The sequence below is a fragment of the Gavialis gangeticus genome, unplaced genomic scaffold (assembly GCF_001723915.1).
Source record: "Gavialis gangeticus isolate Ggan-Ray unplaced genomic scaffold, GavGan_comp1, whole genome shotgun sequence".
NCBI classification, from domain to species: Eukaryota; Metazoa; Chordata; order Crocodylia; family Gavialidae; genus Gavialis; species Gavialis gangeticus.
The window spans coordinates 14,060,612-14,081,901 of NW_017729018.1; the positions used below are offsets into that span (position 1 = coordinate 14,060,612).

Genomic DNA, 21,290 nt, shown 5'->3' on the forward strand with positions numbered 1-21,290 from the left:
ACACACACACACACACACACACACACACACACACACACACACACACACACACACACACACACACACACACTTTCCAGATTAAGAACACAACAGGATGTACTGTACAAACATTATGCAGAATGTTTCGATTGGCCTTATGTAGTTTAGCTACTTCTCTTAAATTAACACTTAAATTAAAAAAAAATCCATAAATAACGGCAACAGAATATTTAATGGGTGAGGAACAATAATAATAATAATACCCCCCCCCCATAAAAATAGCTGTTGGGACTGGGACTTGGCAGTGCCAAACACACGCCCTTCCCTCTGCCCAAGACTTTTACACAAAAGAGGAGAATTAAAAAATCATCTGCAACTCAGCTTCCAAGATACCTGCAGCTGATTTAAAAAGTTCTTGTCATTCCTTCATGCTCACCAGGTAATGAATTATAGGACTTTTTTGTGTGCTCAGAAATTCTCTTTTTTATTATTTTATTTTTTTTATTTTTTTAAAAAAGAAACAGCTCTGAAAATAGTGTTTACAGTCTTTTTGGATGACCGGCTACAAAAGCCCATGGGGCTGCCAGGCCGCCTTCCTGCTTTGCTGAGTACATGAGTTTGCTCAAGGCGTGAGAACAGGCAGTGGGTGCTGGACAACAGCTGGGGAACGAACCTGAAAACAAACATGGCATATCAATCAAGGGAGAAGCATTTTACTCGACAAAGCAGCTGTCACAAAGCAGTCTGAGAGTCAAAACTGCAAAAGATGCCCTCCCTTGGCTCCAGAGGGAGGCAACACGTAGGCTTTCGAGTGAACGGGGGAGCTGGCGGTCGGTTCTCCCTCGGCCTCGCGAGGGGACGCTGTTTCGGCAACATGTCAACCGCCAGCCATTCGGTATTTTACACAGATCTCTTTATCCTTGGCTCTGAACCTTCCCCGTCCCAGAACCCCCACCCCTCCTCATTTCTAGTGCAAAGGATAAATTAACAACCGTATGCTGGGACTCCAGTGCCGCGGGCTCGGAAGGGAGGAGGCCAATGCAAACTCCTTGCTCATTTAATGGCAACGAGTGGAACAGGGATAAAATATGGCGCGGTGGGAAGTGGGGTCTGCAGCACTGCAAGCTTAGAACAACAAGCTTTACTCATTGTACACGTTGTACATGACGGAGCTACTGGTCTCAGCAACTCACTCAATCTGACACGACTGACCCATTGGACTTCTTCAGTTCAGCGGGGCTCCAGGAACACGTCCCATTCCCAGGCTCATTGTCCACACCCTACAGCCGGTCCATCCTGAAAGTGTCCTCTGTGGCAGGGTCAGTGAGGACCATGTCTGGGTCATTAAGCATGTGCAGTCCATCTAGGGTCAAAGGGTCAATTTTGAGTTCATCCAGAGGGAACTGAGAATCCGAATCGAAGCTGACATCTCCAACGCCTGCCAAAGAGCTGGTCAGTTCTTTTGATAAGCTGGGAGGCGATTCTCCTGTCACTGGAATCAAGAGAGGAGAGAAGCCTCAGTAAGTCTGCGTTGCTCTCCCAAAACACTCCATTCTTAGTGCAATCCTCCGGCTATAGGTAAAGCAATCAACAGCTGGCAAACAGAGCAGAGCAACTGACTCTGGCTTAGGAAGGGAGGAAAGCAGAGTCTACCTGCATGAGCTGCAGGTTCAAAGCATGCTCAAAAGCCTCATTGTAAAGGACATGATACTATTCAAGCATCTTAAAACTGAAACTCAAGCTGGGTCCTGCTTGAGCTGACCCACAAAGATGGCCACCATGGCAGTCGCACGAATATCAAACCTCTTGGGGCAAAGCCTCAGCACACAACCTGAGGGCCATAAAGGCTGGGCTCTTCTCACGCACCTACGGACAGGAGGGCGGCAACGAGTACTGTCACTGCGTGTAGCGTCTGCTCCCGCGGCCACACAGGAGGTCAAGCCACAAGGCAAAAGGTGTCCGGCTGACACGACTCGCTTATTTGTACGCAGCGAACGTGACCTCCACAGGCACCAAGATGCTTCCCTTCTCCTGCCGACTGGGCATATCATGCAGCACAAGTGGATCGCCAGCACTAGAGGACAGCTTTACTCGCCCCCTCTCCCCGGAGCCGGTAAGTGCCTTACCTGTAAGGATGATGTTGGGGATGTTTCCATGGCTGGAGTAATTCAGCTGCTGCGAGTCCTGCAAGTTGCCGTGACTCCCAGTAAGGCCCATCATAGCTGCCTGGGAGTAGTTAAGGGTGGAGCACGGGCTGTACAGGCTGTTGGAACTAATGGCGTTTTCTATCATATTAAACTGTTCAAGCTGAAGACCAAGGCACAAAGGAATTGTTACTTCTGAGCATCAGGAAACACAGTGAAGCAGTTTAAAGCCTCTCGTTTGGAAGATCATTTTCAGAAAAGACAGGCAAACAAATTCATCTTTAGGTTTGGCAGATCAAAGAGGGCTGCTTTCCACTTAGTGCTGAACAGATACCCGCCCATTTTAGCTGCTTGTTGCCTACAGTGTCCTACCTGGGCGCTAAACCTTGGCCCTAAAAACTCCCTTTAAAATAAAGTAAAAAATGAGACCCTTGCTGGATGCTAGTGAGGCCGGTATCTGCCAACTCAAGCACGGTCCCACTGAGAAGCTGCCTCACCCTCTGGCTGCAATGACACGTGTCACAGCTGAAGGGGCGACTACGCTGGTGACTTCACTGACAGACACGGGACTTGCTTGTTCAAATTCAGAGGCTGCACACAGGTTGGCTGCAAATTACAGAGCTGTGTTTTCCTGCCACCCACCAAGTGAAGCCTTCCCACAGGGGACTACCGTCAGGGAAGGTGGAGCTTCTTTCTAATCTAGCCGTCTTGGCAGAGTACCTTTAAAAAAAATCAGCTGCTATAATGCCTAGGGGGAAGAGAAAAAATGAAATACCTGTGTAGCTGCAGACTAAAACAACGGGAATAAAACGACACAGACAGTAATGTTACATTAGACTAGCTGCAAATTGAATTATATGCATCCTTTACTGTCAGGGTGGCCAAAACAGTTCAAAATCTGAGATGAATTTGCTCACCTGATGGGATAGGGCATTAGCCTGCCTAGCTGTCATCTGCTGATCATAATAGGAGTCACCAAATACACTGCCCAGAATGGAAGAGTGCTGAAAACAAAACAGAGTCTTTATGGCGTGAGAGTCTCACAAACAAGCAGGCAGACCCATGGCGAGGGAGTGAACTCTGTCAACTCATTGGCTTCAAATTTGGTCACAAACTGCCCTTTCTTTAATAAAGAAATCTAACAACGAGAGCATTAAGAAAATGCTGTGCTCGCCTGTCAGATGTCTGAATACATCTCCTTTCCTCCAGCACAAAAAGAGAGTCTGGAAATCATGAACTCCTGGACAGGGAGGACACGGAAAAACATCTGCTTCTAACAGAATTGGGGTAAATATCCCCAGTAATAAGAGTCACCCTTCAATTTCTGCACAAAAATAAAACAAGCTGTTTTTTTTGTTGGTGTTTGCCCCTTAAATAAAAGGATAAATGCCCCAGATACAGCCCAGATGGCTGAGTGCACACAGTAACAGCCCATGTAATAGCTTGTCAGCAGTGCACAGGCATGGCTTGTTGGCTACCCGCCTCGCCTGATATTTCTAGGCTCGACAGTTTAAGGAAGACAAGAGCGTGCTAAAGTAAACCTGAGCTTACAGGATTCATGTCATTCCAAGAGCAGCTAAGTGCCTGCATGAGACGGGTGCTTTCAGCAGTACAAGAGGGACGAGATTCCCAGGACAAGCTCTAACTATGGCAGGGTTGGCTTTTTCGCGGATGCTACAATGCCTAGTTATCAATCTGTCATTCTGAGGCTGACCAACAGATTATAAAATGGGATTTGCCCCCCCCAACACCTTGCTCCTCTTCTATTTACTTCAAAAGGGTTAGTGGATACAACCGAGAGACAGGGGTTACAGGAGAAATTCCCTCTCTCATCTCATCAATTCCCTCAAAATCCTCCACAAAAATGGAGTCTCTATAGACAGCTCGCATAGGAAGTTTGTCTCTGCTCTGGAGATGCCCGCGTTTGACTGTACTTTCCAGAGCTTTACACAGATGAAGTTCAACACAAAGCTAAAACAGGTCATTTCCCCTGGAAAGCTGAATGGCAAGAAGTTAAGCAAATGCCTAATTAGTGAATATATACTTACACCAACTAACAGACTAACACGGCAACGTCGCAAAGTACTTAAAGCACAGGATGAAGCCCAAAACAGCAAACAGTTAAAAGAAGTCGGAGTACATCTCACATGAAACACACTTCCTTACGGCACAACAAATATGTGTGACAGACTCTATTGTCCAAGAGCATCAACGGGATTAGTTGGGTTGTTTTTTAAAACCAGCCATCCAGCTGTGTTTGGAAGAGGACACTCATGAAGCAAACACGCTAACACTTCTTTCTCAAAGGAAGAGATGGGGACTTCCTGGGAAGATCTTCTGATATTAGGCTGCATTAATCTTGAGTTACTGTGGCATCCATGGAGAAGTCGAGAGCCCATGTTATAAAAGGAAAGCACATTGAAAATTCAGCGTGCTACCTAACATATAGTCAAAAGGTCTTGCTTAACAGCTCCGATTGGACTCCCAGCTGCTCTAAGTACCTCGAGTGCTGTGCCACTGCATGTGGGGAGCATAGCTTGAGTGCCCCGAGAGAGCAGAAATCACTACTCACGTCCCAGACAGCAGGCAGGCTACACAAGTCCGCCACAATGCAGGGAGACGGTGCACGGCTCCGCGCCCTCCAGCACACTGAGCACCTGGCTGCTGTGCTGGGCGAAAGCAGGGAAACGAAAGGATGCTCTGATCACATTGGTTCTGGTCAACTAAGGAACTGGCCTCCTGTTAAATGAAGCTAGCTCTTCCTTAAATCAGATTCAGGACCCCTCAGCCAAGAACAGGAGTAACAGAGAAATATTACCAAACCACTAGAAATTTGGGCTGGAAAAGACCGGCTAGTCCAGCCCCCATCTTAAGGCAGTATCATCTTAAGGCCATGGGGCACAGGACTATTTCCATCTTCTTTGTAACTGCATCTTACAGCTTGTCTCACGGAATAATCCTACTCCACCTATTGATTTATACTTGAACGGGACGTCTCAAAATTCTTCTTTCGTGCTTTCTTAAGCAAAATTATATTCAAGTCAAGCTAAAAATAAAATACCTTTTCTCTTTAAATGCTTCTCTGGTAGGCTGTACTCAGCATGTCAGACATGAGGCTTCACTGCCCCTCACTGTTTGTTCATCAGATACCACAGCCCAGGCCATAGTACAATAAATAGTCCGTGGGATCAAAGACCCATCTCCGAACCTTCCCAGAGAGTTGGAAGATGGGAAAAAAATCTTCACATTAGAGTTGCCAGTCCTGGGCTCAAGACTGCCGTGGCTCACTCACCAGAGCGAGCATGGGCTACAAGATAATCACCACGTGGAGGCCAGAGCGATTGCAAGGAGCTCAGGAAAATGCTGGTTCTTTGCTTAGCTGTAAATTGCACTTAAAAAATAAAAGTCATTGTGCTTAACTAGCAATGTTTCACTTGTTGTACTATGACACCCTTCGATCTGCAATCTCTCTAACAGCTACTCACCAAAATACAACCTCCCTGAATTAATTAGATCACTACCTGCAACAACCAAGAGCAAGCATACAGCTAACATGAGCAGGCAAGTTAGGACCAACCAATTTAACTATTGAGGGATAATTCTTGTGGTTTCCAATAGCTGCCATAATTGCAGAAGAGGGGATTTTTTTTGTCTGAATACATGAAACTTGGAATTTCCAGTGTAAAATTCACACCTCCCTGTATCACTGGTTGCTGACATTTCTCAGCACATTCATTGCTAGCAATGAATTTTAAACTCGGCAAGTTGCGTTCTCAATATGAACAACTCGCACCAATCTGGAATTATCATTAGAAATGCCAGCTCGAACAGAACACTGCACCGGTTCTCTCTCTCACTTTCACCATTTTATAGAAACTTTTCAAACGTAAGAAAAAACTCTTGTTCCAATTAGCAATGTTCCTTTCCTAAGACAGGCCTGAAATAACGTGACAAGTAATTCCATTGTGCAAGTCTATCTGAATAGCTCTTCCATTGTAGCAACCCGTGTTCATTTCTCTTAGATGCACTAATTCATAAAATGCCCCCACTCTCAACTACAAATGTCATTACTTCAACACTTCAGGGTTCTCAGAATAAATTATTAGCTAGTCTTCGAAAAATATCTTGCCAGCCACATCTCTTATGAAAACGGTACATGAGGTCTGTTTTGTCAACAGTGTATCTTCTTGGGTTAATGATGTGGTGACTGCAAGAAAACCCTAGCGTAAATAGGCTAAAAATACATACCATTTTTCCCCGTATTCAGCTGTTCTACTAAAAAAAGCAACTTCATAATCTAATGAGACTGTGTCAGGTGCTAGGAAAAACAAGGAGCAATAAACAAGCCAGTGTTAATGAAGAGCCATGCAAACACAGAGCTAGGGACCACACGCAGAGCTTTTCAATTCATGTCTCAATGGAAAGTTCCTTAGAAATCAAAAATGAGCATTTGGAACCAAAGAGATACCAGACCTCAGGCTGGGAGAAGGCAAGGAATATTTTTTGTTGCATGAACAAGGTGTGGCAATCAAAAGGCATATCCTGCAAGCATATACTACATCGCTAGGGGCTGTGCAGGACAGTCTCCCTAAAACTAGCTGGATAAAAGGCAACAGGAGGTCTAGAAAGTCACCCCTAGATCACCCTCCCTTTTCCAGCCTCTACTACATCATCAGCACCTTCCAGTGTCTCCCCTGAGGATGTTCTGTCCTCTTCTCCTGTTGAACTACCTCAGTCTCAGGATCTGACGTTCTCCCCTTCCCCACAAGCCAAATATTCACCCTGCATCTTCATCCCTCTCCTTAGTGTTCACAACCTTCCAACCGTAGCTATACTCATCTTCTTCCACGCCCACCTGCTGCTTACCTGACAGGGCAGGGAAAGCGCGCCTCCTAATTCAGCAGCACTGAGTGGTTTTTGTTCTGTTCCAGATACCAAAATACATTGTGCCTATTTTAGCCAATTTAGCTTCAGTTCTGCTGATTTAGCAAATTAAGTCCCAGCATTATGATTTTTTTATAAGCTGGACTCTCACAAATATCTAAATGTGAAAATGAGTTTAAGAGACCAAAGACAAAAGTGGATAATGCAACTAAACCCCAGTTCCGTCCGCACTGCGCAGCAACCACACAGCCCTTTCTCAAACACAGTGAAGCCAATGCATGCCAGAGGGAGTGCATCTAGTCTGGCTGGACAGGGGATACCCCCTGGCAAGAGGCTGCCACATTCAAAAGGTTTTGGCTGTTTGGAGGTAACATGCCTGTGAACACAGGAAAGAAAATACCGAGCGACTGTTCAATAATGGACCCATTCTCCACTGGGGCCAAAATTCAGCCCCAAACTCGCCCAAACGTAAGTTCTCACACCACAAATTGCCAACAGACTGGTTGCAGCGTTGACCCAATGGCAGCCTCAAAAAACAAGCCTTCCTTTGCTGCCTACACGGAGCCAGACAGACACGGCAGAGTTAGCAGAAGCAGGCAGAAGAAACAGGAGTTTTAGTGGGAGTCATATGAGGGTTAAGACAATCCACACTGACAGCCCTGACCCTCAGCTACATCACTCAGCTCCAAAATGAGCTCCTGGCAGCGAGAACTGACACTGACTTTGAAATCAAAACAGGTAAAACATTTATCTTAATTATCTTCAGATGTTTGGGGGCTGGACCTGATGATCTGTAAGATCCCTTCCAGCCCCTAAAAAAAGATGAAAAAAACCTATGAAATATCCCCTTTTCCAAGTAAAAACCGAAACAGGAAATGGAAGGTCAGATCCTGCAGTGCCGCCCAGTGAGAGCCTCATACACCCTGTTGCCGCGGCTGGGATCCAGGAAAGGTAGCGACTTCCACTTATTTTAGTCCTAAACTCTTTTGCCACTGAAAATGGGCCGTACTAGCTCATTCCAGCTGATCGGCAACACTACAAAAAACAGCAATTCATTATTTCTGAAGTGCCCCACTGTGGGTGCATTAAAATTCCCACTGATCTGTTTAAAGAGATGCACAATGATTTTGCATGTGTGACTTATGCATGTATTCATCTTTACACCGATGGGAAAACAGCCACCCTGCAAGACTAATGTTGACAATCTACTCTGGCATTTCCCAGCTGTGAGATCTGGCAACTGCCTTCTCTAAGCGATTTCCTACAGGGGTCTCTTTCGAAGGATGTGTTTCTCTCATCAAGCAGCTCCTGGTGTGCCTGCACTGGGTGACGCGAGTGGTGTTGAGGGGCAGCAGACATGCAAAACCAGCCTGCTCCTTTCTCTCTCCAGCCTTAAACATTCACTCAGACCCCACTTCCTACTCCTGCCACCTGGTCAACCAATGGAGGCATAAGCATCCCAAGGGCCAGTATTCCCTTTGCTGTAAGGGACCTTTCTGGATGCTTGGTTTTGTTGAGCTCCCCACAGAGAAGAAATCTGAACTTTAAAAAAGTTTAGCGGTAGCATCAAATAAATAAAAAAAAAGTCTTAATTCACCAGCTATTGAAAAACTCTGTATCTGAATGAAACTGCGAACAGGATGAGACATCAGTGATGCATGAGGCACATACAGTTACAAGTGAGACAACCATGGGTCAGTAATGGAGAGACTCAACTAAAAACACACACAAGAAGCAAGGCCTGTGGAAGCGCAGAGTCCCTTACTTGAGGGGAGCTGCCAGGAGAGAAGCCTTGATTGGAGACAGGAGAGGTGGGAGACTGGTTGGCTGGGGATCCAGCATTACTGCGGTACTGCTGGAGTGACGCCTACAGAACAACACAGAATTAAAGACCATGGGATTGATGGAAGGTTGAAACGTTATCTACTTCTTGGTGTACAGCTTAGGGAAGCTGGGCGAGACCACCTTCAACAGCTCTAGGATATCAGCAGTGACACTAGTACTGTAAAAAAATGCCCCGAACAGGAGGGTCGAGATTCAAACGTGTCATGGTCTGGTTTCTAACTAGGCAGGACAGGGCTGTCAAATATGGGAAAATTATTATTTTCATTTTTTTTTAATCCTGCCAGCCAACACTCATTGCAGAAAGAGAGGTCTTCTAAGATAATGTCATTTTTAGCCTCTTAAATTTACTGCCCTCTTCACATATTAATTTGTGCCAACCGCCCTTAGCAAAGTGATATTAGCATTGTTCTTTACTAGCTTAAAGAATGAGTCTGGCTGTATTAACTAGAAGAAGGTTAGTAACTGAACCTTTTTGCAACTACATACTTTCCCACTGCACCAAACACTGCCTGAAGATTCCAGCTAGTATTTTTAGGGTAATGCCACCTATAGTTTTATGGTTTTCAATCTTAATAACGTAAGACACGTTCATATTTATATGTGCGTAATGGACCTAGATTTGAGGAACCGAGGTAGCACCCACACAAACTCAAACAGCTACAATGCAGCTGCTTCAATTTAAATAATGGAGCTTTCTACAAGGCAGGCTTTGATGATTTGCAGAAAAAGCTGTAGTCCAAGAAGTCTGAGCAAAGGGTAATTTAATCAGATAGCTTTACAGCAGGGGGACGTGCTACCTTAGCATCTTGTGCACCGCTTCAAGTGCGCAGATCAAGTGTAGTTCCGCTTCCCAAGAAGCGTTTTCTGAAGACCCACAGGATACAAGTACTGTAACAAGATGCCACCAAACAGACCTCAATGGGTCTGGAGGGGATAATGCAAAGGCTTTCCATGAGACAGCACTGTAGCGTAGAAGTAGTTTTTAAAACAATCCAAGTTTACATGTGCACCATTTCAGCTGTTTTGTAGACAGACTTAGTATCCTGAATGTTAAGGGCTTAAAGCTCTTTAGGATGAGGAAAGCAACGTGGAAAGCAGAGAATGAAGAACAGAATATTCTGTATTAGTTACTGCAAAAATCAGGGAACCAGAATGTTCTGGCTGCGGTTTTCACTGGCTGCCACTTGGTAACCAATGCCCTTGACTTCCATCTTCACCCTACCCTAAGAGAAGCAACCTCTTTCAAGAAGCAGTACCGTTTACCAGCACAATCCGTTCAAACTCAATCCCCACAACAAACCCACTTTCCCATCTGTCCCTCTGTACTGCAATGGTTCCTTCTCGTGATCCAAACAGCTGCACTGCTGGGGACAGATGTTCCACTGGAATCAGTGCCAACAAGTCACTGTCACTCAGAGCAAGAAAAGAGAAGCAGCAAAGAACGTGTCCCGTATCCCTTCTAGCTACAGGACATCTCAGAGCTGGCCTGGTATCCTGAAGCACCCTCAGAAATCTGGATTCCAGTGTAGGAAGAGACAACAATTTTACAATAGAAATGTTTTGGTTTCTCAGTTCTTCTCTGCCCCTGAATTACCACCACATGTACATATACTAAGTTTGATTTTGGTTTTTCTGTTCAGAGACCTAAAAGCAAATAAAACAAATCCTACTTCCCCTAAGAAACAAACTCTGGTCCAAGTCTTTCTCTTAAAGTGCAATGATTCAGAAACAGTTTGTCTGGCTTTCTGCGAGTCCACTGAAAACCCTCCTCAGCATAGTTTTCTTTTTCAAAGTTCCGATATCTTCTTGTCTTGAATGAGAAACCACCGGGGGACACCAACCGACCCTGGGACAAAAGGCCACCACGCATGCAAATCTGGAAAGAGGTAACTTGTTCCAGGAGCATGAGGATATACACATTGCTGTCTCAAAATTAATCTGAACCAACTCAGTTCTGGCACCGTAAAATAAATGTGTTTCAGTTTTATGAAACCCCAGCCTTCCCCCATGCACATAAATGCTGTAGGCTTTCACCATTTAAGGCTTGCCAAATTTAAAGGATTCTTCTCACTTTACAGACACAGCTGGTGCTAAAATGGCATTTTAAGTCAGCCTGTCCATAACTGGTTCATTACTGTTTTCCACTGTCATATAAAACTATGGCGCTAATTGAACATGCCCGCATCTCTCCTTGTAAAAAGGTGGAGGGCACCCAGAACTGCAGAGGTGTTGTCTAAGAGGAATCTGGGTTTTGTTTGCTGCTTCTTAAGCCCTTCCAACATGTTACACCTCAAGCTCAGACGCGTCAGCTTAGAATTGCTCAGAAAGCCTGTCACCGCCAAGACAAAGATCTTTGGTTGTTTTGTTTTGTTGGGTTTCTCCTGACATCCAGTCCAGAGGCTATATACCCAAACCTTGAGCTTTTCAGTTTAAAAAAAAACTAACATGTTAAAATTATTTTATCTTAGCCTAAATCTGGGTCACATCCATCCTACCAAGTGTTTCAGAAACCATGTTCAATGGTTTAAACAATAGTTTGGGCCATTCCATATGTTGGCCATCATGTGCTTAAATGATTTTTAAGGCATTATGTTTAAACAGCGTTAGATCGATTCAAGTAATCTGTGGTCACGTCCAGGGTAGAAAGTGCCTAAATATATAATCATTACAACTGCTGCCTAGTTCAAACTCTGACAGCACAGGCTGACACTGCTTTCTCTGGAAGACAGCTATTTGTTTCCAATGATATCGTCTTCAGTCACAGTTCAAAAGCTTACCGAGGTGATGTCTATCCCCATTGAAGGCTGGCTCTGGCTGCCTGGAGGTGACTGTGGGATGGTGGAAGGTACCGTAACTGAGAGTGGGGGAAGCTGTGTTCCTCGCTGTAAACCAGAGGTCTGCATTAAAGGGGTATTTTGAGGCAGAGTACTTGCCACTTGGGTCTGCTGCTGTTGCTGTGAACTTGTCTGTGTAAAAAATGGGTATGGTGGAAGTTGCTGTTCCAGAGACAATGCGTCCATCGCCACAGCCTTAACGAGAAGAACAGGAAAACACACGGGCTAGAGAGAGTTCTGGTCATTTCTGAAATGCTTAAAACTTTCACATCAAGTGTCTAAAACCCTCGGGGTCTCTCAGGCCATTTGGAAAGTTACCCTGGCTATGGCATTTACACATTCAAAGATGCATTTTAAGAGACTAATATAAGACACCTAAGTTTAGGATTTTGAATTAATATTGTTGTGGACTTCCCCACGTTGGGTCAGCGGTTTTCAGGAGCCCCCTCAGAGCATGCTATGTAGGGCAGAGCCTGGGGTCTGGGCCACTCTTAGGAGCTACAGGTGTTTCTTACACGATTCACAATGAAGCATAAAACCCAAGAGCAATGAAGCATGCAACCTTGTGACAGTATCTTTAAAAGAAAATGTTGTCCTTCGTGTTGCTTATATCACAGCCTCAGGAGAGAGAAAGTGAAATCTATACTTTCCCAAAATGTTTCTTCCACTCTCTAACAGATTAAGTCAATCCCATGATCCTCCTGAGCCCCCTAGCAATAAGGCTCATGTGCTTAAGGTATACCAATTTCTTTAGCCAAAAGTTACTGGAAGCGATTTGGCTACTATCACGTCTGACTGCCTTTGACTCCAAGCCACTGAGCAGATACCCATTTACAGATGGATCAACTGAGGAAGACCCTTGGCATGACCCGAGGCCAGGTGTTGAACTCATCTCTGAGCCAAAGACAGATGCCTTAACCGCTCTGCCACTGCAGCCCATATCTGAGAGAACACATGAATATATTTCTGTGGAGTCAAATAAGCCTTGTTGCTAGCTGTTTTAACACAGCTCACCGGCAACAGCCACAGAACATTTTATTAACAAAAGAACAGGACATCACTAAAAGGGACATTTCTAAGAAAATGTTGCAATCAGGGCCATACCAGTCTTGCAGCCAACATTTTCCTAGATGTAAACACAGTACGAAGCAGCCAGCTACGCTCTGAAACATTATGTCCTGGAATCAGGTTCGTTACCCTTCTGAGCGTGCTGCTTCCCCCAGGTTGGCAAGCAGCCTCCTACCTGTGTGATTGGCGACAGAGGGGAGAGCGTGGGAGACATCTGCTGGGACTGTGGCCGTCTTGAGTCTGCATTCAATGAGAGGGGACTGACAGCCGGCTGCCGATGCTGCTGGGAAGAGGCTTGCGTTGTTGCCATTCCTGCCATTGAGGAAGAAACACGTTTACATGGGACCGGTGGCAATGATTTGTTGGCGCCTGTTTACAGTAATGATTAGCTGATATGAAAACGTTATGAATCAAGAACAGCTGAAATGTACAACCGCTTACAACAGAAGTACTGAAAACATGGCCTGAAAGGGGCCCTGGGCAGAAGTTCTTAGCAGTTCTGGACTGGATTTTGCAGTGGCAGGTGCCTACTGATCACATATGCTTACATATGGATGCTGCCATATAATTAGCCCAACAGTTCTCCAACTGATTTGCAGATCCTTTCTGGATGATTTGCAGAACGAAGTGAAAGAAACATTCTGAGAAGTGGGTGATGGGGTTTTTGGTATAAGGAATGGGAAGCAGGTCTCCGAGATGATCCCTTTCTAAGTAGCCCACACACTGAACGTTAGCATCCCTAAAACTGAAGAGACTAAATGTGAATGTCCATGAGCAAGTGAAGTCATTGCACTGCCATGCAGCAAACTAGTGCTAGCAGTGCCACAATTTACCTGCCTGAGACAGCAGAGAAAGGTATTTTTTACATTCATCTCATGCTCCCAAAAAGCTCATTATCACAGTTTCATATTCTCGCCACTTCTTAGGCCCCATGTTGTGGATGCTAATTTTTCCATATCAAGTAGATTCCCTATGGCTGCAGGCATTTCTGCTCGTTCATACTTGTTCTCCCTAGGGCATCTTTCATTCAAAGAATGTCAAGTGCTGAACAGACATCAGTAAAGCCCTCCACAGTCTCCCTATAGTATGTGGGGAGATGCATCCATATGTAATGATGCTCATACATAGCACAAATATGAAGACCTGGACAGAAAAAACCTGCTTGCCCAAGTCACCTGCAAGTACCTGCGTTGCAGGGGGGATCTTCTCGTTACTGAGAGATGAGGTCAGGTTAGCAGGGAAGGCGAGTGTCAGTGCTTTGCATAAACACCTGTTAGAGATGCTCCTGAGTTTGTACCATGCCTGCACTCTTAAATCAGATCTCAGATCACTTCAGGATGTTAACAAACACAAACTGCTTCCCAGTGCAGTAGGAATTATGCCCATTTAATCACTGGACAAATCATGGCATAGAGGTTAAATGATATTTTTCAAGGTCAAAGAAATATGAAAACCTGCAGTGCTGGAAGCTGAACCTGAAAGTCCCAACCCCCAGACTCCTGCTCCAACTACCAGTAAATACTCTTTACATTCACTGGAGAGGCTGCTGTTGAATGCTAAGCTGTTCTCTTCTCAGACCCTCATGAAGATGAAACAAGTAATCTCATGTTGGAAGACTGCACGTCGTCTGCTTTGTCAGGACCAACAGGATCTGTCCTGCAACACAATATAATCCCGTGATCTCTCTCCACTGACCAAATGCCACAGAATCCCAAACAACGCTTCCACTGACCAGACTGAACAACTCAGCCATGCTGCATATGTCAGAGGGAAATGGCACAACTGGCAGGCAAGGAACAAGGACAAAGCAAGAAAGAGATTCATGTTTAAGTGTAACAGATTTGTCCTCATGTATAAATGAGTTGGACACACAAGTGGTTTTCATTATAAACTTAACGGCATTAGATGAGATGTGGTTGCTTCTATGTATAATTCTTACCAGGTAAGATTTGTCAAGGCTCTGTATTTACTTTGACCTTTACTTCATGTTTTTAACTCCAGCTCATCCTTGAGAGAGTGGAACAAATGCAGCACTCACAGAAATACGGTAGAACATTAATGGAAGGGGTGTTTTCCATTTTTAATTATGACAAAGGGCTCTCTGTACCCGCTGGAAGTTATGAGATGCAAGACTACCAAGAGATTGCCAGAGCCTTTGAATCAGACTGTTCCACCTTCAAAGCCACAGAATGTAATTTCAAGTGTACTCGCATGAAGAAAGGAGGGTAGAAGCTCTTTTTCCATGCAGCTTTGAAACGATCTTGAACAGCACTCTGTTCCTGGGCACCTGAGTTTCAGAGCTCTTGGCCAGCTGGAGAGAATACCCAAACCCTCCCCCTCCCCAAAGTAGTGGGAGAAGTCAACTTAGAAGAACTTGACTAAAACTAACCACACGTGTTAACAATTCTGGGTGTGCAGTGACAGATCAGGGTGAAAAGACGACAAAACAAGAGCTGTGAATACCTGGCTACTGCAAAAAAAAAGACCCAGGGGGGAGAAGAGACAAACTACTCCGGGCAACCGGTTACAACCATGTTCACCTCTGGACTTGAAGCTCCAGAGAGCAACTGGCAAGAAAACAAAGAGGGTGGAGAACGGAGCAACACGGTAGGGAATGTGCATCCGACTCCTGAACTGCTTTGCCTAGGGGACCAGGTGCAATCTCTGTACCCGCCGTATCCACGGTCTTTCTACCTCCCAGACAGACTGCAATTCCAAGGGGCTGAGGCACAGGGCTGTGACCTCTCATTACATCTAGGTCCACACAGAAGCAGTACTGAACAAAGCGGTTCTCATACAAGATTGCTGCCAGATTCAAAAAGGTGGCGGAGGGGTGCCATGTCCCTGAAAAGGTCAAGAACCACTGAAAGAATGTACCAAAGGAAACCGGCTCAGTGGAAAGAGACATTCCCTGCACAGGAGGAAGCCAGGTGTGGAAGGGCAGAACGCATCCTAGGCTCCTTGGAGAACTCCAACCCAAGCCTGCTAGGAGGGCTTCAGAGGGGCAGGAAGCCCAGGCTGCCAAAGATCTAGAGGCTCTCTGGTGGGAAACCAAGCAGGTCTTGAAACCCGATTCTCAACAGAACAACAGTCAGCAGGGTCTTGGGGAACTTCAGTGAATCAACATGTTCTGGTGGAAAAACATGCAGATCTACATTTCTCTGAGCAGTTCTATAAATCCCAACAGGTGGTTTCCTCTACTTTCCCCAGGGCTTCTGAGGACATGTGCTCATTTGCAAGTGCATATAACGCACAGACATGAGCAATGAGCAAAGCTGATGGGAAAGGCTCAGTCGAGAGAGTATAGCTTTGTTACAGTCTCATCTGGATAGCAGGAAGAATAATAAGAGAAGGAAATGGAGACAGAGTGCTAGGGGAAAAAAATCTTGCCTCTATCCCTAGTTAAACTGTGCAAATTTTCAAAGCAAGAAACAGAACCCCCCAATGCTTCAAATGTGTCCGTCTAGACAGGAGGGAGGACAAGTGCGTGCAAGAAAAAGCAAACCAGCACTGGGTGATGAGGAGAAAGCAGAAAAGGGACAGATCTTTGCCCCAGCTAATTTCTACAGTTGGCTTCAAACCTGGATCAGGAAATGCTTTTGGAATAGACAATCACGTACTGAACGGCTTGGTTTTGTACTATTTATTTTCCTAATAATGGAGTATGCAAGGGATTTGGCAATCAGACCTGGCCTAACTCCATGGAAAGGAGTTTGTTTCCTTGTAACAAACACTAGTTCCCTTATACTTCATATAGGCCAGCACAGGTGTAACTGCATGGAGGCCAACTGCTGGCAACTCTCCACTGATTTCAAATGCAACAGTCAGATGATCAGCCGAGACCAGCCAACTTGCTGAAGAGCTGAATGCTGTTGATTTCTGTATGGCCTCAAGCAAAGACAAGTTCAGCACATCAGCAAATAAAACTACTTGGAACTGTATTCTTACTGCAGACTTTAAAAATATTTATATTACATATATACACATATAGTCATAGCTTATGTACAGATCAAATCCACTTGCTTTGTATTCTTCCAGCTTCTCAGTACACTAGCAGAGAATATTTAAAAAACAGTTTTCCAGAGTGCTCTGCTCAACAAAGTACAACACACTTTTTTATGGACTGTGATCAGTCACACAATGGTTCTCTCTTATTGTAACTGTCAGATGATCAAACTGCTCAGAGCCCCAATGTAGCCCCGTACCACTCGCAAATATGGCCTCAGAAGAAAACTGGCTGTTCATCTTGGTGTTCGGGTATCACAAGGTGACCCTGGAATGGATAAAGCTCCAGAGAACAGATGGACTATTTAGAACCCCTCTTCCAAAAGCCACTTGGAGCCTGCAATGTCAAGGTCCTTGATGGACCCTAGTAGTTTAAATGAACAGGGCCTAATCAAGCTCAGGAGCAAAGTGAAGAGCCAAACTCTGCATTGGTATCACCCTACCAGGAGGATGTTTCAAACCCCAGCTCACACAGCTTGGTGGGTGGACAAACACAGCTCAGCTCTAGAGCAATGGTTTTCAATCTTTTTTCATCTGCGGACCCCTAAAAAATTTTGACTGGAAGCACAGACCCCTTTGAATTGTAAGCGTGGGTATTCACATACTTTTGATTGATCACAGCCATTTCGCACACCTCTTAGACACAGTCTGCAGATCCCTAAGGGTCTGTAGACCACAGGTTGAAAACCACTGCTCTCCTGGATACCATCTACAAAGAATTACAGGCAGACAGTTTCCGATAAAGGAACTGTTCTAGAGGCATTACAAAGCAGAGGACAGCTTTCCATGTAAAATACGCAATCAAATTGGAACGCAAGGACTCTATAAAAGAAAATAAAACTAACTGAATGTCCAAGAAGACATCTTGACATCACTGGCACCAAAGAAAAAATCCTGTATCATCAATAGCCAAACATTAGAAAGTATGATGGAGAAAAGGCACCACACTCTAAACAGCCCGGTTTCTTCAAAACACAGCTTTACAGCTCCACCAAATATACACGGGTATCGGCCATCCAGAATTCCTAAACCACATTCAGAAATCAAACACCCTTATGAGCCAATGACTCCCATCTGGTCACAACACAAAGCAGCAAGCAACCTCCAGATTTGCTCATCTCATATGATTCCTACAAGTTTCAATCACCTACAGTAAAACTGCAAGATGCCGTCTAACCTGCACACATTCCCAACTATATCCTGAAGCGCTGCATTCAGGAGGGCTCAAGATTTTGCCACCAGACTTTGAATTCTTGGATTAAGCTTACACAAAACAGCCCCAAGGCACCAGCCCTCCAGCACAACTTGGAAAAGAGCTGCAAGCTCCTGGGCCACAAGGTTTTGGGTTCCTGGCCCCATTCACACACGATTCAAGACCCAACTGCATGCTGCCAGGTTCTCGGGCACTGCTCATTACCTCCAGCCATCAGGGACAAACTTTAAAAGAATTTACTTAGCTACAAGCAATGCAAGGTTTTCCCAGATCTCGTTCAATGTTATCCAACTGGCATTCTCCAGTTGCCATCCTCTTCATCTTTCATTCACCTCACATACCTCCTTGTTTCCAACGAGGAAACGAACTCCTTTTGCTCATCTTCCCCATACAAGTATCAATACCACATGCTGAACCCCTGTCTTTTGTCTCATCTCATGACCAGTCCATGTCCCTTCCCTTTATTTTTTCCGTTCCTCTGCATCTTTTGAAATTATATGCAAATAGTATGGCTCAACAGTGGTGGACTATGCAAAAAGGAGAAAGAAGAGCACAGTACAACCAGGAAAGCTTTACACAAGGAAATGAATGCTATGCTGGCAGCAGTCATTTAGTGCCCCTTGGGCAGGTGCCTTACAAAAATGCTGTTTCTTTCCTACTAGTGTTTTCAGTGTCTAACTGCTGAGGCAACTGGAGTTACTTCTAAATAAAATAAAACCCAAGTTAAAGATACTTTTTTCTTTATGAAAACTGGTTTGGGCCATTTGCTTTAAAAAGTTTACTGGTCCTGAAAACACAATACAATTTGTACTGGTCCAGAGGCATTTTTTTCAGTGTAGCAAGTAACAGGATTTTTAATGATCTGTAGTACAGCAAAGCCCAACGGCCCCACAGTTGTAAAGGCTCTCCTGGCTAAGCTCTGCACAATCACAAAAACCTCTGCATGAAAAGCAGCTCACATCCTGGAGGGCACCACTCAAAGAGGAAGCTGGATGGAACATAAAGCCAACATGGGTCAGGGTGATGATAAGCGTATACCTTAACATTTCATCACCCCCGAAAGCCTGGAGTACTTAGGATCTCCTAAAAATGAAGCAGTCAAGCTAACAAATGCTCCCCACTAGAATATATTTTAGGGACTTCTATGTTTATTCAGTTGCCTAACAGCCCACGTTTGGTTCAGGTAAAACAAATGATGCGATATCTCAAGAGAATTGACATACCAACAAATGGAGAGAGAGACTAGAAACAAGATATCAAGGAGCCTGTTCCAGAGGTTTCCCTAGCAGATTCAGTGTGGCTGGGACTCATTAAGTGAGCGGAGTTACTGCCAAAATCTACGACACTGCATCTCCCCTGTGAAGACTCATACAAACAGAATTAGTAGACTCGTGCTAAGAATATGGGAATGTTAAAGCCTGGATGTAAATTACAGATCAACGATGTCGGGTTTATGTTTCTTCATCCAAAATGCTTCACGCGAGCTGTTAAGAGAAATCAGTTTGACCACCAGTGAGATGCAATCACCTCACAAGTGAAACAAAGCAGCTGCCTGCTAATCTTCAGCACAGATGATTAGGACAGGAAACGGCATTTTACTGACAGATAAACTGCAGTTGGGTCCTATGACAATGTTATTACCCTGACTGGCAGTGCTGATGCCCAAGTGAGTCAAGTTGGCTGCAAGATTTCCGGTGCTGTTGGAGCTACTCAGGGCTGGGAATGTGGATTCCTCAGGATCCAGTGGCGTTGGGAGGGGAGAAGGGAAATGAATGTTGGTCAGGTCTGGCAGGGAGCCGCCTGTGTTGTGTGTGGCAGGAATCAGCGTTGTAGTGTTCTCTTGGTCAGCTGATGGAAAGATGCTACATTGGGGAAAAAGAAAACACAACAGCAAAAGTCAGCTGAAACGTTAATGTACATGCACCCTTCCCGCGGGATGTAAAGTCTGTCTGAAGCTGCTCTCCAGAAAAAAATTAAAATGTATGTACGGTATTTACAACAGTCAGTGTTAGAGAGCATCAGTATTTACCCATGATAACAGGTTTTCAGTTGTGTGTAGTTGCTTTCCTATTTACACCAGAGGGATACACTGTGCATTGCAAGGTGATTAGGATCCCTCAGGTGCTTCTATTTAAGTGACACTAGTTCTGCTTGATGTGCATGTAAAAACAGTCACGCCAACATACAGTTCTCTTGTATCTTGTAATCAAGTTAAATCTGGATTTGCCTGCTGAACAGCCTGACTAGTAAGACTGGGATGTGCGCACAGCCAACGAACACCCAAATAAATGGTCAGTCACAGTCATTCCCCTCCCCACAAAAGTTGGATTATTTGGTTGAGTCTGCTAGATGAGCCCCAAGTGCATAATTTAGGGTCTTCAGAGGTAACGGGAAACTCATGCAACTCTCAGGCTTTTGCTTGTACCTACGGCAGTTTTACACATCCTGGGGCCTCTTTCGGTATTTCACGATCCGAGGGGCTTTCAGCACATAACATGTTTTGCCAACAATCCAAATGATCTTTATAGCTCCCTGCTTTACAGACTGGGATTGGAGGCACTAAGAAGAAACAACACACGGAGCATGCCAAACACTTTGATTCGGGTCTAATCACATGGCTTCTGGATAATCTGGCAACACTGCAGAACATTCTACAATGTTTTTACTCGGGCTGTCATGGCCGAGCAAATCAGGCTGGAAGTAACAAAAGAATTCATCGTGTTTTCAGAGGTTAAGAGCAGCTTGATTAACATTGTTTCATCGTCAGTGTGGACAAAACATAAATCAACACAGCTTGCGAAGCTGTGCCGTCAGCTAGTTACCTACGTGCATTCCTACAGATTTATATAACAAGAACTTACTTGATTCCCGGAACTTCACACGATTTAGGCCTCGATGACCCCGTCTAAAACAGAACAAACAGATTATAACAGAGAAAAACAAGACACAAAATAATGCTTAGGAAATCATGCGTTTAAAATAGGAAATTGATTCCTTTTCTTAGTTTCAGGAGAGGTGTTTCTACATACCGTTTAAACTTTCTGCTCGACTTAAAGGCTTACTCAAGGCCACAATTTTGGAACTGAAATCCATATGGACTTTAAGACATTCAGACTCAAAGTTCGATTATAAGTATCATCAATATGAAACAAAATGTAAAACACCTTTTTAAATTGGTAGCAGTTGTATTATTATTAAGCAGGCAGCTACCACATTTCCCAAAAAAATCTAAGCTTCTTGCCCTGAATCAGGAGATGCAGATACTACATGAACAACAACCTACAATCCCCAGACCTCAAAATACAGTTTAAAAAAAAG

The 21,290-nt window shown here is 44.7% G+C and overlaps 1 protein-coding gene across 3 annotated transcripts in view; it reads right to left on the reverse strand.

Moving 5' to 3' along the window:
• Positions 1-465: 465 nt before the first annotated feature.
• Positions 466-21,290, reverse strand: part of CRTC1 (CREB regulated transcription coactivator 1) — a 75,346-nt gene continuing 54,521 nt past the window's right edge. The window contains exons 7-14 of one of the 3 annotated variants that reach the window (XM_019513627.1): positions 20,834-20,877; positions 19,614-19,834; positions 12,930-13,066; positions 11,630-11,881; positions 8,773-8,874; positions 3,041-3,127; positions 2,106-2,286; positions 466-1,471 (exon numbers count right to left, since the gene is read on the reverse strand). In XM_019513627.1, the coding sequence (XP_019369172.1) occupies positions 1,260-1,471; positions 2,106-2,286; positions 3,041-3,127; positions 8,773-8,874; positions 11,630-11,881; positions 12,930-13,066; positions 19,614-19,834; positions 20,834-20,877 (1,236 nt within the window). In that variant the 3' untranslated portion in view covers positions 466-1,259. The remainder of the gene's footprint in view (positions 1,472-2,105; positions 2,287-3,040; positions 3,128-8,772; positions 8,875-11,629; positions 11,882-12,929; positions 13,067-19,613; positions 19,835-20,833; positions 20,878-21,290) is intronic. The other 2 variants (XM_019513629.1, XM_019513628.1) reach the window with 2 other exon arrangements.